At 56.3% G+C, this 17,010-nt stretch overlaps 1 protein-coding gene across 2 annotated transcripts in view; it reads right to left on the bottom strand.

Moving 5' to 3' along the window:
* Positions 1-14,614, bottom strand: part of ABCD2 (ATP binding cassette subfamily D member 2) — an 85,687-nt gene extending 71,073 nt beyond the window's left edge. Inside the window, exon 1 of one of the 2 annotated variants that reach the window (XM_065419412.1) lies at positions 13,625-14,614. In XM_065419412.1, coding sequence (XP_065275484.1) covers positions 13,625-14,614 — 990 coding nt within the window. The remainder of the gene's footprint in view (positions 1-13,624) is intronic. The other variant, XM_065419420.1, reaches the window with a different exon arrangement.
* Positions 14,615-17,010: the final 2,396 nt, after the last annotated feature.

Raw genomic sequence — 17,010 nt, 5'->3', positions numbered from 1 at the left:
GGCTCCTGGGGGCCGCTGCTCGCTGCTAGGGCCGCTGCTCGGCTGGGAGGCCTCTTTTATAGGCCCCCTAATCAGCCAAGCTCCGCCCCCTAATCAGGGCGGAGCCCCTACTCAGGGCTCGGGGCTCAGCACACTGCCCCTACAGGCCTCTACACATACAAGCACTACAAAGACAGACGCAAGTACAGATACCTTCTCCTCCAATGAGACTCACTCCCACTTAAACTCCCCTGTTAGCAGCCCTGTTGGCCGGCTCCTGGGGGCCGCTGCTCGCTGCTAGGGCCGCTGCTCGGCTGGGAGGCCTCTTTTATAGGCCCCCTAATCAGCCAAGCTCCGCCCCCTAATCAGGGCGGAGCCCCTACTCAGGGCTCGGGGCTCAGCACACTGCCCCTACAGGCCTCTACACATACAAGCACTACAAAGACAGACGCAAGTACAGATACCTTCTCCTCCAATGAGACTCACTCCCACTTAAACTCCCCTGTTAGCAGCCCTGTTGGCCGGCTCCTGGGGGCCGCTGCTCGCTGCTAGGGCCGCTGCTCGGCTGGGAGGCCTCTTTTATAGGCCCCCTAATCAGCCAAGCTCCGCCCCCTAATCAGGGCGGAGCCCCTACTCAGGGCTCGGGGCTCAGCACACTGCCCCTACAGGCCTCTACACATACAAGCACTACAAAGACAGACGCAAGTACAGATACCTTCTCCTCCAATGAGACTCACTCCCACTTAAACTCCCCTGTTAGCAGCCCTGTTGGCCGGCTCCTGGGGGCCGCTGCTCGCTGCTAGGGCCGCTGCTCGGCTGGGAGGCCTCTTTTATAGGCCCCCTAATCAGCCAAGCTCCGCCCCCTAATCAGGGCGGAGCCCCTACTCAGGGCTCGGGGCTCAGCACACTGCCCCTACAGGCCTCTACACATACAAGCACTACAAAGACAGACGCAAGTACAGATACCTTCTCCTCCAATGAGACTCACTCCCACTTAAACTCCCCTGTTAGCAGCCCTGTTGGCCGGCTCCTGGGGGCCGCTGCTCGCTGCTAGGGCCGCTGCTCGGCTGGGAGGCCTCTTTTATAGGCCCCCTAATCAGCCAAGCTCCGCCCCCTAATCAGGGCGGAGCCCCTACTCAGGGCTCGGGGCTCAGCACACTGCCCCTACAGGCCTCTACACATACAAGCACTACAAAGACAGACGCAAGTACAGATACCTTCTCCTCCAATGAGACTCACTCCCACTTAAACTCCCCTGTTAGCAGCCCTGTTGGCCGGCTCCTGGGGGGCCGCTGCTCGCTGCTAGGGCCGCTGCTCGGCTGGGAGGCCTCTTTTATAGGCCCCCTAATCAGCCAAGCTCCGCCCCCTAATCAGGGCGGAGCCCCTACTCAGGGCTCGGGGCTCAGCACACTGCCCCTACAGGCCTCTACACATACAAGCACTACAAAGACAGACGCAAGTACAGATACCTTCTCCTCCAATGAGACTCACTCCCACTTAAACTCCCCTGTTAGCAGCCCTGTTGGCCGGCTCCTGGGGGCCGCTGCTCGCTGCTAGGGCCGCTGCTCGGCTGGGAGGCCTCTTTTATAGGCCCCCTAATCAGCCAAGCTCCGCCCCCTAATCAGGGCGGAGCCCCTACTCAGGGCTCGGGCTCAGCACACTGCCCCTACAGGCCTCTACACATACAAGCACTACAAAGACAGACGCAAGTACAGATACCTTCTCCTCCAATGAGACTCACTCCCACTTAAACTCCCCTGTTAGCAGCCCTGTTGGCCGGCTCCTGGGGGCCGCTGCTCGCTGCTAGGGCCGCTGCTCGGCTGGGAGGCCTCTTTTATAGGCCCCCTAATCAGCCAAGCTCCGCCCCCTAATCAGGGCGGAGCCCCTACTCAGGGCTCGGGGCTCAGCACACTGCCCCTACAGGCCTCTACACATACAAGCACTACAAAGACAGACGCAAGTACAGATACCTTCTCCTCCAATGAGACTCACTCCCACTTAAACTCCCCTGTTAGCAGCCCTGTTGGCCGGCTCCTGGGGGCCGCTGCTCGCTGCTAGGGCCGCTGCTCGGCTGGGAGGCCTCTTTTATAGGCCCCCTAATCAGCCAAGCTCCGCCCCCTAATCAGGGCGGAGCCCCTACTCAGGGCTCGGGGCTCAGCACACTGCCCCTACAGGCCTCTACACATACAAGCACTACAAAGACAGACGCAAGTACAGATACCTTCTCCTCCAATGAGACTCACTCCCACTTAAACTCCCCTGTTAGCAGCCCTGTTGGCCGGCTCCTGGGGGCCGCTGCTCGCTGCTAGGGCCGCTGCTCGGCTGGGAGGCCTCTTTTATAGGCCCCCTAATCAGCCAAGCTCCGCCCCCTAATCAGGGCGGAGCCCCTACTCAGGGCTCGGGGCTCAGCACACTGCCCCTACAGGCCTCTACACATACAAGCACTACAAAGACAGACGCAAGTACAGATACCTTCTCCTCCAATGAGACTCACTCCCACTTAAACTCCCCTGTTAGCAGCCCTGTTGGCCGGCTCCTGGGGGCCGCTGCTCGCTGCTAGGGCCGCTGCTCGGCTGGGAGGCCTCTTTTATAGGCCCCCTAATCAGCCAAGCTCCGCCCCCTAATCAGGGCGGAGCCCCTACTCAGGGCTCGGGGCTCAGCACACTGCCCCTACAGGCCTCTACACATACAAGCACTACAAAGACAGACGCAAGTACAGATACCTTCTCCTCCAATGAGACTCACTCCCACTTAAACTCCCCTGTTAGCAGCCCTGTTGGCCGGCTCCTGGGGGCCGCTGCTCGCTGCTAGGGCCGCTGCTCGGCTGGGAGGCCTCTTTTATAGGCCCCCTAATCAGCCAAGCTCCGCCCCCTAATCAGGGCGGAGCCCCTACTCAGGGCTCGGGGCTCAGCACACTGCCCCTACAGGCCTCTACACATACAAGCACTACAAAGACAGACGCAAGTACAGATACCTTCTCCTCCAATGAGACTCACTCCCACTTAAACTCCCCTGTTAGCAGCCCTGTTGGCCGGCTCCTGGGGGCCGCTGCTCGCTGCTAGGGCCGCTGCTCGGCTGGGAGGCCTCTTTTATAGGCCCCCTAATCAGCCAAGCTCCGCCCCCTAATCAGGGCGGAGCCCCTACTCAGGGCTCGGGGCTCAGCACACTGCCCCTACAGGCCTCTACACATACAAGCACTACAAAGACAGACGCAAGTACAGATACCTTCTCCTCCAATGAGACTCACTCCCACTTAAACTCCCCTGTTAGCAGCCCTGTTGGCCGGCTCCTGGGGGCCGCTGCTCGCTGCTAGGGCCGCTGCTCGGCTGGGAGGCCTCTTTTATAGGCCCCCTAATCAGCCAAGCTCCGCCCCCTAATCAGGGCGGAGCCCCTACTCAGGGCTCGGGGCTCAGCACACTGCCCCTACAGGCCTCTACACATACAAGCACTACAAAGACAGACGCAAGTACAGATACCTTCTCCTCCAATGAGACTCACTCCCACTTAAACTCCCCTGTTAGCAGCCCTGTTGGCCGGCTCCTGGGGGCCGCTGCTCGCTGCTAGGGCCGCTGCTCGGCTGGGAGGCCTCTTTTATAGGCCCCCTAATCAGCCAAGCTCCGCCCCCTAATCAGGGCGGAGCCCCTACTCAGGGCTCGGGGCTCAGCACACTGCCCCTACAGGCCTCTACACATACAAGCACTACAAAGACAGACGCAAGTACAGATACCTTCTCCTCCAATGAGACTCACTCCCACTTAAACTCCCCTGTTAGCAGCCCTGTTGGCCGGCTCCTGGGGGCCGCTGCTCGCTGCTAGGGCCGCTGCTCGGCTGGGAGGCCTCTTTTATAGGCCCCCTAATCAGCCAAGCTCCGCCCCCTAATCAGGGCGGAGCCCCTACTCAGGGCTCGGGGCTCAGCACACTGCCCCTACAGGCCTCTACACATACAAGCACTACAAAGACAGACGCAAGTACAGATACCTTCTCCTCCAATGAGACTCACTCCCACTTAAACTCCCCTGTTAGCAGCCCTGTTGGCCGGCTCCTGGGGGCCGCTGCTCGCTGCTAGGGCCGCTGCTCGGCTGGGAGGCCTCTTTTATAGGCCCCCTAATCAGCCAAGCTCCGCCCCCTAATCAGGGCGGAGCCCCTACTCAGGGCTCGGGGCTCAGCACACTGCCCCTACAGGCCTCTACACATACAAGCACTACAAAGACAGACGCAAGTACAGATACCTTCTCCTCCAATGAGACTCACTCCCACTTAAACTCCCCTGTTAGCAGCCCTGTTGGCCGGCTCCTGGGGGCCGCTGCTCGCTGCTAGGGCCGCTGCTCGGCTGGGAGGCCTCTTTTATAGGCCCCCTAATCAGCCAAGCTCCGCCCCCTAATCAGGGCGGAGCCCCTACTCAGGGCTCGGGGCTCAGCACACTGCCCCTACAGGCCTCTACACATACAAGCACTACAAAGACAGACGCAAGTACAGATACCTTCTCCTCCAATGAGACTCACTCCCACTTAAACTCCCCTGTTAGCAGCCCTGTTGGCCGGCTCCTGGGGGCCGCTGCTCGCTGCTAGGGCCGCTGCTCGGCTGGGAGGCCTCTTTTATAGGCCCCCTAATCAGCCAAGCTCCGCCCCCTAATCAGGGCGGAGCCCCTACTCAGGGCTCGGGGCTCAGCACACTGCCCCTACAGGCCTCTACACATACAAGCACTACAAAGACAGACGCAAGTACAGATACCTTCTCCTCCAATGAGACTCACTCCCACTTAAACTCCCCTGTTAGCAGCCCTGTTGGCCGGCTCCTGGGGGCCGCTGCTCGCTGCTAGGGCCGCTGCTCGGCTGGGAGGCCTCTTTTATAGGCCCCCTAATCAGCCAAGCTCCGCCCCCTAATCAGGGCGGAGCCCCTACTCAGGGCTCGGGGCTCAGCACACTGCCCCTACAGGCCTCTACACATACAAGCACTACAAAGACAGACGCAAGTACAGATACCTTCTCCTCCAATGAGACTCACTCCCACTTAAACTCCCCTGTTAGCAGCCCTGTTGGCCGGCTCCTGGGGGCCGCTGCTCGCTGCTAGGGCCGCTGCTCGGCTGGGAGGCCTCTTTTATAGGCCCCCTAATCAGCCAAGCTCCGCCCCCTAATCAGGGCGGAGCCCCTACTCAGGGCTCGGGGCTCAGCACACTGCCCCTACAGGCCTCTACACATACAAGCACTACAAAGACAGACGCAAGTACAGATACCTTCTCCTCCAATGAGACTCACTCCCACTTAAACTCCCCTGTTAGCAGCCCTGTTGGCCGGCTCCTGGGGGCCGCTGCTCGCTGCTAGGGCCGCTGCTCGGCTGGGAGGCCTCTTTTATAGGCCCCCTAATCAGCCAAGCTCCGCCCCCTAATCAGGGCGGAGCCCCTACTCAGGGCTCGGGGCTCAGCACACTGCCCCTACAGGCCTCTACACATACAAGCACTACAAAGACAGACGCAAGTACAGATACCTTCTCCTCCAATGAGACTCACTCCCACTTAAACTCCCCTGTTAGCAGCCCTGTTGGCCGGCTCCTGGGGGCCGCTGCTCGCTGCTAGGGCCGCTGCTCGGCTGGGAGGCCTCTTTTATAGGCCCCCTAATCAGCCAAGCTCCGCCCCCTAATCAGGGCGGAGCCCCTACTCAGGGCTCGGGGCTCAGCACACTGCCCCTACAGGCCTCTACACATACAAGCACTACAAAGACAGACGCAAGTACAGATACCTTCTCCTCCAATGAGACTCACTCCCACTTAAACTCCCCTGTTAGCAGCCCTGTTGGCCGGCTCCTGGGGGCCGCTGCTCGCTGCTAGGGCCGCTGCTCGGCTGGGAGGCCTCTTTTATAGGCCCCCTAATCAGCCAAGCTCCGCCCCCTAATCAGGGCGGAGCCCCTACTCAGGGCTCGGGGCTCAGCACACTGCCCCTACAGGCCTCTACACATACAAGCACTACAAAGACAGACGCAAGTACAGATACCTTCTCCTCCAATGAGACTCACTCCCACTTAAACTCCCCTGTTAGCAGCCCTGTTGGCCGGCTCCTGGGGGCCGCTGCTCGCTGCTAGGGCCGCTGCTCGGCTGGGAGGCCTCTTTTATAGGCCCCCTAATCAGCCAAGCTCCGCCCCCTAATCAGGGCGGAGCCCCTACTCAGGGCTCGGGGCTCAGCACACTGCCCCTACAGGCCTCTACACATACAAGCACTACAAAGACAGACGCAAGTACAGATACCTTCTCCTCCAATGAGACTCACTCCCACTTAAACTCCCCTGTTAGCAGCCCTGTTGGCCGGCTCCTGGGGGCCGCTGCTCGCTGCTAGGGCCGCTGCTCGGCTGGGAGGCCTCTTTTATAGGCCCCCTAATCAGCCAAGCTCCGCCCCCTAATCAGGGCGGAGCCCCTACTCAGGGCTCGGGGCTCAGCACACTGCCCCTACAGGCCTCTACACATACAAGCACTACAAAGACAGACGCAAGTACAGATACCTTCTCCTCCAATGAGACTCACTCCCACTTAAACTCCCCTGTTAGCAGCCCTGTTGGCCGGCTCCTGGGGGCCGCTGCTCGCTGCTAGGGCCGCTGCTCGGCTGGGAGGCCTCTTTTATAGGCCCCCTAATCAGCCAAGCTCCGCCCCCTAATCAGGGCGGAGCCCCTACTCAGGGCTCGGGGCTCAGCACACTGCCCCTACAGGCCTCTACACATACAAGCACTACAAAGACAGACGCAAGTACAGATACCTTCTCCTCCAATGAGACTCACTCCCACTTAAACTCCCCTGTTAGCAGCCCTGTTGGCCGGCTCCTGGGGGCCGCTGCTCGCTGCTAGGGCCGCTGCTCGGCTGGGAGGCCTCTTTTATAGGCCCCCTAATCAGCCAAGCTCCGCCCCCTAATCAGGGCGGAGCCCCTACTCAGGGCTCGGGGCTCAGCACACTGCCCCTACAGGCCTCTACACATACAAGCACTACAAAGACAGACGCAAGTACAGATACCTTCTCCTCCAATGAGACTCACTCCCACTTAAACTCCCCTGTTAGCAGCCCTGTTGGCCGGCTCCTGGGGGCCGCTGCTCGCTGCTAGGGCCGCTGCTCGGCTGGGAGGCCTCTTTTATAGGCCCCCTAATCAGCCAAGCTCCGCCCCCTAATCAGGGCGGAGCCCCTACTCAGGGCTCGGGGCTCAGCACACTGCCCCTACAGGCCTCTACACATACAAGCACTACAAAGACAGACGCAAGTACAGATACCTTCTCCTCCAATGAGACTCACTCCCACTTAAACTCCCCTGTTAGCAGCCCTGTTGGCCGGCTCCTGGGGGCCGCTGCTCGCTGCTAGGGCCGCTGCTCGGCTGGGAGGCCTCTTTTATAGGCCCCCTAATCAGCCAAGCTCCGCCCCCTAATCAGGGCGGAGCCCCTACTCAGGGCTCGGGGCTCAGCACACTGCCCCTACAGGCCTCTACACATACAAGCACTACAAAGACAGACGCAAGTACAGATACCTTCTCCTCCAATGAGACTCACTCCCACTTAAACTCCCCTGTTAGCAGCCCTGTTGGCCGGCTCCTGGGGGCCGCTGCTCGCTGCTAGGGCCGCTGCTCGGCTGGGAGGCCTCTTTTATAGGCCCCCTAATCAGCCAAGCTCCGCCCCCTAATCAGGGCGGAGCCCCTACTCAGGGCTCGGGGCTCAGCACACTGCCCCTACAGGCCTCTACACATACAAGCACTACAAAGACAGACGCAAGTACAGATACCTTCTCCTCCAATGAGACTCACTCCCACTTAAACTCCCCTGTTAGCAGCCCTGTTGGCCGGCTCCTGGGGGCCGCTGCTCGCTGCTAGGGCCGCTGCTCGGCTGGGAGGCCTCTTTTATAGGCCCCCTAATCAGCCAAGCTCCGCCCCCTAATCAGGGCGGAGCCCCTACTCAGGGCTCGGGGCTCAGCACACTGCCCCTACAGGCCTCTACACATACAAGCACTACAAAGACAGACGCAAGTACAGATACCTTCTCCTCCAATGAGACTCACTCCCACTTAAACTCCCCTGTTAGCAGCCCTGTTGGCCGGCTCCTGGGGGCCGCTGCTCGCTGCTAGGGCCGCTGCTCGGCTGGGAGGCCTCTTTTATAGGCCCCCTAATCAGCCAAGCTCCGCCCCCTAATCAGGGCGGAGCCCCTACTCAGGGCTCGGGGCTCAGCACACTGCCCCTACAGGCCTCTACACATACAAGCACTACAAAGACAGACGCAAGTACAGATACCTTCTCCTCCAATGAGACTCACTCCCACTTAAACTCCCCTGTTAGCAGCCCTGTTGGCCGGCTCCTGGGGGCCGCTGCTCGCTGCTAGGGCCGCTGCTCGGCTGGGAGGCCTCTTTTATAGGCCCCCTAATCAGCCAAGCTCCGCCCCCTAATCAGGGCGGAGCCCCTACTCAGGGCTCGGGGCTCAGCACACTGCCCCTACAGGCCTCTACACATACAAGCACTACAAAGACAGACGCAAGTACAGATACCTTCTCCTCCAATGAGACTCACTCCCACTTAAACTCCCCTGTTAGCAGCCCTGTTGGCCGGCTCCTGGGGGCCGCTGCTCGCTGCTAGGGCCGCTGCTCGGCTGGGAGGCCTCTTTTATAGGCCCCCTAATCAGCCAAGCTCCGCCCCCTAATCAGGGCGGAGCCCCTACTCAGGGCTCGGGGCTCAGCACACTGCCCCTACAGGCCTCTACACATACAAGCACTACAAAGACAGACGCAAGTACAGATACCTTCTCCTCCAATGAGACTCACTCCCACTTAAACTCCCCTGTTAGCAGCCCTGTTGGCCGGCTCCTGGGGGCCGCTGCTCGCTGCTAGGGCCGCTGCTCGGCTGGGAGGCCTCTTTTATAGGCCCCCTAATCAGCCAAGCTCCGCCCCCTAATCAGGGCGGAGCCCCTACTCAGGGCTCGGGGCTCAGCACACTGCCCCTACAGGCCTCTACACATACAAGCACTACAAAGACAGACGCAAGTACAGATACCTTCTCCTCCAATGAGACTCACTCCCACTTAAACTCCCCTGTTAGCAGCCCTGTTGGCCGGCTCCTGGGGGCCGCTGCTCGCTGCTAGGGCCGCTGCTCGGCTGGGAGGCCTCTTTTATAGGCCCCCTAATCAGCCAAGCTCCGCCCCCTAATCAGGGCGGAGCCCCTACTCAGGGCTCGGGGCTCAGCACACTGCCCCTACAGGCCTCTACACATACAAGCACTACAAAGACAGACGCAAGTACAGATACCTTCTCCTCCAATGAGACTCACTCCCACTTAAACTCCCCTGTTAGCAGCCCTGTTGGCCGGCTCCTGGGGGCCGCTGCTCGCTGCTAGGGCCGCTGCTCGGCTGGGAGGCCTCTTTTATAGGCCCCCTAATCAGCCAAGCTCCGCCCCCTAATCAGGGCGGAGCCCCTACTCAGGGCTCGGGGCTCAGCACACTGCCCCTACAGGCCTCTACACATACAAGCACTACAAAGACAGACGCAAGTACAGATACCTTCTCCTCCAATGAGACTCACTCCCACTTAAACTCCCCTGTTAGCAGCCCTGTTGGCCGGCTCCTGGGGGCCGCTGCTCGCTGCTAGGGCCGCTGCTCGGCTGGGAGGCCTCTTTTATAGGCCCCCTAATCAGCCAAGCTCCGCCCCCTAATCAGGGCGGAGCCCCTACTCAGGGCTCGGGGCTCAGCACACTGCCCCTACAGGCCTCTACACATACAAGCACTACAAAGACAGACGCAAGTACAGATACCTTCTCCTCCAATGAGACTCACTCCCACTTAAACTCCCCTGTTAGCAGCCCTGTTGGCCGGCTCCTGGGGGCCGCTGCTCGCTGCTAGGGCCGCTGCTCGGCTGGGAGGCCTCTTTTATAGGCCCCCTAATCAGCCAAGCTCCGCCCCCTAATCAGGGCGGAGCCCCTACTCAGGGCTCGGGGCTCAGCACACTGCCCCTACAGGCCTCTACACATACAAGCACTACAAAGACAGACGCAAGTACAGATACCTTCTCCTCCAATGAGACTCACTCCCACTTAAACTCCCCTGTTAGCAGCCCTGTTGGCCGGCTCCTGGGGGCCGCTGCTCGCTGCTAGGGCCGCTGCTCGGCTGGGAGGCCTCTTTTATAGGCCCCCTAATCAGCCAAGCTCCGCCCCCTAATCAGGGCGGAGCCCCTACTCAGGGCTCGGGGCTCAGCACACTGCCCCTACAGGCCTCTACACATACAAGCACTACAAAGACAGACGCAAGTACAGATACCTTCTCCTCCAATGAGACTCACTCCCACTTAAACTCCCCTGTTAGCAGCCCTGTTGGCCGGCTCCTGGGGGCCGCTGCTCGCTGCTAGGGCCGCTGCTCGGCTGGGAGGCCTCTTTTATAGGCCCCCTAATCAGCCAAGCTCCGCCCCCTAATCAGGGCGGAGCCCCTACTCAGGGCTCGGGGCTCAGCACACTGCCCCTACAGGCCTCTACACATACAAGCACTACAAAGACAGACGCAAGTACAGATACCTTCTCCTCCAATGAGACTCACTCCCACTTAAACTCCCCTGTTAGCAGCCCTGTTGGCCGGCTCCTGGGGGCCGCTGCTCGCTGCTAGGGCCGCTGCTCGGCTGGGAGGCCTCTTTTATAGGCCCCCTAATCAGCCAAGCTCCGCCCCCTAATCAGGGCGGAGCCCCTACTCAGGGCTCGGGGCTCAGCACACTGCCCCTACAGGCCTCTACACATACAAGCACTACAAAGACAGACGCAAGTACAGATACCTTCTCCTCCAATGAGACTCACTCCCACTTAAACTCCCCTGTTAGCAGCCCTGTTGGCCGGCTCCTGGGGGCCGCTGCTCGCTGCTAGGGCCGCTGCTCGGCTGGGAGGCCTCTTTTATAGGCCCCCTAATCAGCCAAGCTCCGCCCCCTAATCAGGGCGGAGCCCCTACTCAGGGCTCGGGGCTCAGCACACTGCCCCTACAGGCCTCTACACATACAAGCACTACAAAGACAGACGCAAGTACAGATACCTTCTCCTCCAATGAGACTCACTCCCACTTAAACTCCCCTGTTAGCAGCCCTGTTGGCCGGCTCCTGGGGGCCGCTGCTCGCTGCTAGGGCCGCTGCTCGGCTGGGAGGCCTCTTTTATAGGCCCCCTAATCAGCCAAGCTCCGCCCCCTAATCAGGGCGGAGCCCCTACTCAGGGCTCGGGGCTCAGCACACTGCCCCTACAGGCCTCTACACATACAAGCACTACAAAGACAGACGCAAGTACAGATACCTTCTCCTCCAATGAGACTCACTCCCACTTAAACTCCCCTGTTAGCAGCCCTGTTGGCCGGCTCCTGGGGGCCGCTGCTCGCTGCTAGGGCCGCTGCTCGGCTGGGAGGCCTCTTTTATAGGCCCCCTAATCAGCCAAGCTCCGCCCCCTAATCAGGGCGGAGCCCCTACTCAGGGCTCGGGGCTCAGCACACTGCCCCTACAGGCCTCTACACATACAAGCACTACAAAGACAGACGCAAGTACAGATACCTTCTCCTCCAATGAGACTCACTCCCACTTAAACTCCCCTGTTAGCAGCCCTGTTGGCCGGCTCCTGGGGGCCGCTGCTCGCTGCTAGGGCCGCTGCTCGGCTGGGAGGCCTCTTTTATAGGCCCCCTAATCAGCCAAGCTCCGCCCCCTAATCAGGGCGGAGCCCCTACTCAGGGCTCGGGGCTCAGCACACTGCCCCTACAGGCCTCTACACATACAAGCACTACAAAGACAGACGCAAGTACAGATACCTTCTCCTCCAATGAGACTCACTCCCACTTAAACTCCCCTGTTAGCAGCCCTGTTGGCCGGCTCCTGGGGGCCGCTGCTCGCTGCTAGGGCCGCTGCTCGGCTGGGAGGCCTCTTTTATAGGCCCCCTAATCAGCCAAGCTCCGCCCCCTAATCAGGGCGGAGCCCCTACTCAGGGCTCGGGGCTCAGCACACTGCCCCTACAGGCCTCTACACATACAAGCACTACAAAGACAGACGCAAGTACAGATACCTTCTCCTCCAATGAGACTCACTCCCACTTAAACTCCCCTGTTAGCAGCCCTGTTGGCCGGCTCCTGGGGGCCGCTGCTCGCTGCTAGGGCCGCTGCTCGGCTGGGAGGCCTCTTTTATAGGCCCCCTAATCAGCCAAGCTCCGCCCCCTAATCAGGGCGGAGCCCCTACTCAGGGCTCGGGGCTCAGCACACTGCCCCTACAGGCCTCTACACATACAAGCACTACAAAGACAGACGCAAGTACAGATACCTTCTCCTCCAATGAGACTCACTCCCACTTAAACTCCCCTGTTAGCAGCCCTGTTGGCCGGCTCCTGGGGGCCGCTGCTCGCTGCTAGGGCCGCTGCTCGGCTGGGAGGCCTCTTTTATAGGCCCCCTAATCAGCCAAGCTCCGCCCCCTAATCAGGGCGGAGCCCCTACTCAGGGCTCGGGGCTCAGCACACTGCCCCTACAGGCCTCTACACATACAAGCACTACAAAGACAGACGCAAGTACAGATACCTTCTCCTCCAATGAGACTCACTCCCACTTAAACTCCCCTGTTAGCAGCCCTGTTGGCCGGCTCCTGGGGGCCGCTGCTCGCTGCATGAACTAGGCAACATTTGGGGACTCAAGCCTACAAAATTCCAATTTATTCCAATGAGAGTTTTGCCTGAGTAAATCTGCAGAATTCATACCCTGAATTGGTATTTCATGTCTTTCAGCAATGTGCCAAGAGGAAGTGATAATGTACATCAAGGAAACGAGTCAAGAATAGTGACAAATCAGTATGACATAATGCAGTCAATTTGAGCCCACACAAAAGTTGGAATAGGAAAAAAAGAATTGAATTACTGTTTAATTTAGCTGCAGTTAATGCAATGCTGCAGACAATTTTTGGTGCTCATTGCTACTATAAAAATAAAATGTTTATGTTGTCTTATTAATACTTTTGACTGAAAGGGTAGTGTGAAATTTTACAATTTTCTTTTTCACATTATGGGAAACTTTTTTAAAAGCCATTTTAAACACATTACAGTCAAAACTCACAATATAATTTTGAAAATGTCTTCAATATGCTGATTTTTAAATTATCTGTTACTTTTATGTAACTGATAACCTAAATACTGTACTGTATTTCAGCAACTTTAGGACTATAGTGACTACAATTTTTCTTAGCTATCTACACAAGACAATGTCAAAGACCGTGTTGCCATCTAAACTACAGCAAAGTTTTCTTCTGGATTACTGTGTGCTACTGATTTTTGCATTTAGAGAAAAAGTATTTCTGTATCATTAAATATTCTTAGTTAATAAAATAGGGGAGAAATAAGAGCCTGGAAAGGTTAAAAGGTAGGGCACCTTTTGGAAATGAGACAGAAGGGGGAAATTAAAATTTATTAGAGAAATGTGATGCTGCTCAGAATACTTTGAGAAAAATAAAATGGGAAATACTCTGTACTTCTGTCTCTCTCCATACAATGTGAGAGAGTATATATCGTAAACAGGTTTAGGAATCAGAGGAATTCATATCCCTCATGGGGGAGAGGGTGAGGGCACATGACCAGCATTATTACAGTAGATCAACATCTAGTAGTACAGCAACAGTTCTGAACCATCTCAGATTTTAGTCCTTGCCTTTATTTCCATTTTACCTTGTGTCCTCTGTAGAAGGCGATCTCTTCCACATTGGCTATAATCCGTGAATGGACGTATCGCAGATAACCCTTTCTATGAGCTTCCTCTGCGACCAGCTTGCCAAATTTGGGCGAGCACGCTTTCAGTACTCTCGCCGTGGCATACACCACCAGGCCTGCCAGCAGCGTAGGCCCGATGGGGCTTGCTCCCCTGGACCTGGCAGTCTGGATAAGACTGTAGGATGTCAGCACCACATCCAGGATGGGCTTGGTCAGGTTGGAGTACAGGTGTGCCACCGACTGGGAGAACATCATGATGTCCTCGGTCAGGGACTGGTCGGGGTTCGCCAGCCTCCCATCCATATTGATCACCTTGTAGTAAGTTTGATTGGCAAAGTAGGTCTCATAGGCATGATCCACTAGGCGGGTACGGAAGGCTAGGGCCAACTTGCACTCCAGGTACCGTATGGCGCTGTTCACAAAAGTGGCAGGGATTGCAATCATGAGCCACTTGATTAATTTGATGGCAAAGCTCCTGGGCTTCTTCTCCACGATGCTCTTGACGATCTTCCCATCCAGCCCGGCCACGTAGATGGAGAGGAAGGTCCGGGAGACCAGAGCCACCGAGTGGAGGCAAAGCCAGCCCGATTCGGCGCTCACCAGCTTCGGGAAGAGGATCTTACGAAGTTCCAGCAGCTGCCTGAAAAATTCCGCATTCACTGCCGGGGAGGCTCTGCCCCGGATCCGGCTGCAATGCAGCGGCTCCTCGTCCCCTCCAGCCCGGCAGGCAGCCTGCAAGCCCTTTTCGCAGGCTGTCTGCTGCAGGCGCTTGCGGAGGATGGGATAGAGGATTTTCAGCCCATATGCCGCAGCCACCAGGCACGCAGCCCTCTTGGCCGCGCTGGATCTGGTCCACTTCCCTCGCCCGGCTGCGGCACGCAGCAGCTGGGTCATGTCGCACAGCCGCAGGGACCGCCGCGGAGCAGGGATGCTCTGGCGCTGGGTCATGCCCAAGAGGAAGACCTCCTAGGAGGGATGTTCATGGAGCCCGGGCATGCCCCATGGCTCCTTCCTCGCCGCCCTTGTTGTGACAGAGGCGGACGGACGCCGGCTTCCACCAGAGGATGGTTCCTTCAATGCACCGAGAGCTGCCGCACGCTGTGATCCGCCGCCGCCAACTCCGCCCCCGCCGGCCGCTCATTGGCTGCGAGGAGCTGGGGAACCCGCTGATCCCTCTGGACCTTCACCAGCCCCGCGCGGCGCGCTCTGAACGTGCGCCAGGAACGGGGCCGGTCGGTGCTGGCAGCACCCGATTCATGGAGCCGTAAGGCTGCTCAACTAGGGCTACGCATTGGCCTTCGCAGGGGTCATCAGTGCGTCGCTAGACACTGCGAGGACCACGCAGGAGGAGCATCAGAGGGGGAAGAGAAAGAGCAGGGCTGCTGATTTTGCAAGTGTATCACTTCTAGATTTACCTACAGAGAGAGGAACAAAAGGGGAACTGAAGGGGGGAGGGAAGGTGCTTGGGAGCTGCCTAAACTCTTGAGTGGGGAGAAGAGAAAAAAAACCAGGCATAACTCCACTGAATTACCCCCTCTGTAAATATTGTTGCCAGCCCTCCAGGATTGGCCTGGAGTCTCCAGGAATTAAAAGATTAATCTTTAATTAAAGATTATGTCCAGTGATTAAATCTCCAGGTATACATCCAGCCAAAATTGGCAACCCCAACTGTAAATGAAATCAGAATCTGGCTCTAGATGAGAGCTCCAGGCATGGCCCTAGCATTGCAGCTAATTCAGAATGAAATCAGATGGGGGAGAAGACAGAGAGGAAGAATAGGCCCCATGTGAGGGAACTTAATTAGCTCGAGGTTTGAATTCTAATTCTAGGTAGGCAGTTGGGACAGCGTGAAGGATCAGATGGTTCCCTCTGGGAATATTTTGAAAAATACATGTAAACTGGAAATATTCCTCCTCTCTCCCTCCCCCAGCCCCTATTTATCCTGTTGCTACACTACTACATACAATTTATTGTATTGTCAATCATGGGACTTTCTCCCTGAAAGAGATTTGAATTCCTGTTACCTGAATCATCATTAGCACCTATAACATATCATAAATCCACAAAAAAGAATGACAATACAAACATGTTTCTAGCTATTTTTCATTTCCCTTATTCCCCCAATCCCCCTTATCACATTATTTCAAGGTATATTGCTTAGTAAGAGTATAGTATTTAGGACTCAGAAGGAGAAAATAAAATGTAAAAAAGAGCAGTTGAGCATATTTCACATTTTAAAAGTTAAATAATGCAGCCACTATAGCTATAAATGCAATAGTTCTTCCCCCATTTGGTGGCGGAGGGTAAATCAGAGTTTTGAAAATACATTATTAGAAATAACCATAAGACTAATCTAACTAAGGATCACAAACTTCCATAAGAAATATTCATTAACATAAGGCCACTGAAAGGTGCATGACTCAACTATTCTATAAATCAGCTTATGCAGAGTAAAACTAGCTCATATTACTGCTAAAAACAGACTTTTTATGTAACAACATTTAGGGAGCATTTTACTCTGGATGTTTCAGTAATAGTAAACACTACCTTATCTTTGTGAAAGTTAGAATTGGAAAAAAAAATTCTAATCAGGCACCAATCTCCGTAGTGTGAGAGCCCCCCAAACAAAACCAAAACAAGACAAGGTTCAACAAATCAGCTATTTTTCTGCCTCCTTCCCTAACAGGGTTGCAAGAAATCTGTACCCATTGTTGATTGGAAGAGTTGTGTAGAACAGATGGAAATGTAAAAACAATGGAGTTAGAATATTCGTAATTCAAATATTTGTAAATATAGTCAAGGGTGCCTAGTGGCTTGGATGGGTGTCTATCTTTTTACTGTGCAAATCAAAATAAAGAAAATAAATTAGATCTTAGAAAGCAGTTTTGTTGATATATGAGATAGCTGTACTCTGGTCTAACTCTTTCACAGCTGCACTTAAAATAATAACTAGTGCAATAGGGTGTCAGTAAAATAACCAGAAAACATACAACTGAAAGATACACAGGAACTAGACATGTTGAGTAAGAAAGTGCCTAGTTCAGACACACTCCGTTTTTTTAAATCACAATTTCCATTTGATGATTGCATATTTGTGCACTAGGCATAACATTATCTTAAAGTAGGTTTGCCAAACCACAGTTACTTGCAATGTGCCCCACCCCAGCATTTTTTTTTAAATAGGGAAAAAGTTCATAGATTCCTATTTCACTTCTGCATATCTGCTGACTTTTGGCTGTACCAGAGTCTGAAAAACTGAAGCTTTCAGTCATGCGGGGCCTGTGAGAACATAAATGAAACAAAAATCTCCTGATCATACAATACTGTAATGAATAAGAGCAATG

This window comes from Emys orbicularis, chromosome 1 (genome assembly GCF_028017835.1).
Source record: "Emys orbicularis isolate rEmyOrb1 chromosome 1, rEmyOrb1.hap1, whole genome shotgun sequence".
In the NCBI taxonomy this organism is placed as follows: domain Eukaryota; kingdom Metazoa; phylum Chordata; order Testudines; family Emydidae; genus Emys; species Emys orbicularis.
Note: the sequence above shows the minus strand (reverse complement) of the source record. Positions and strands in the feature narration are given on the sequence as shown.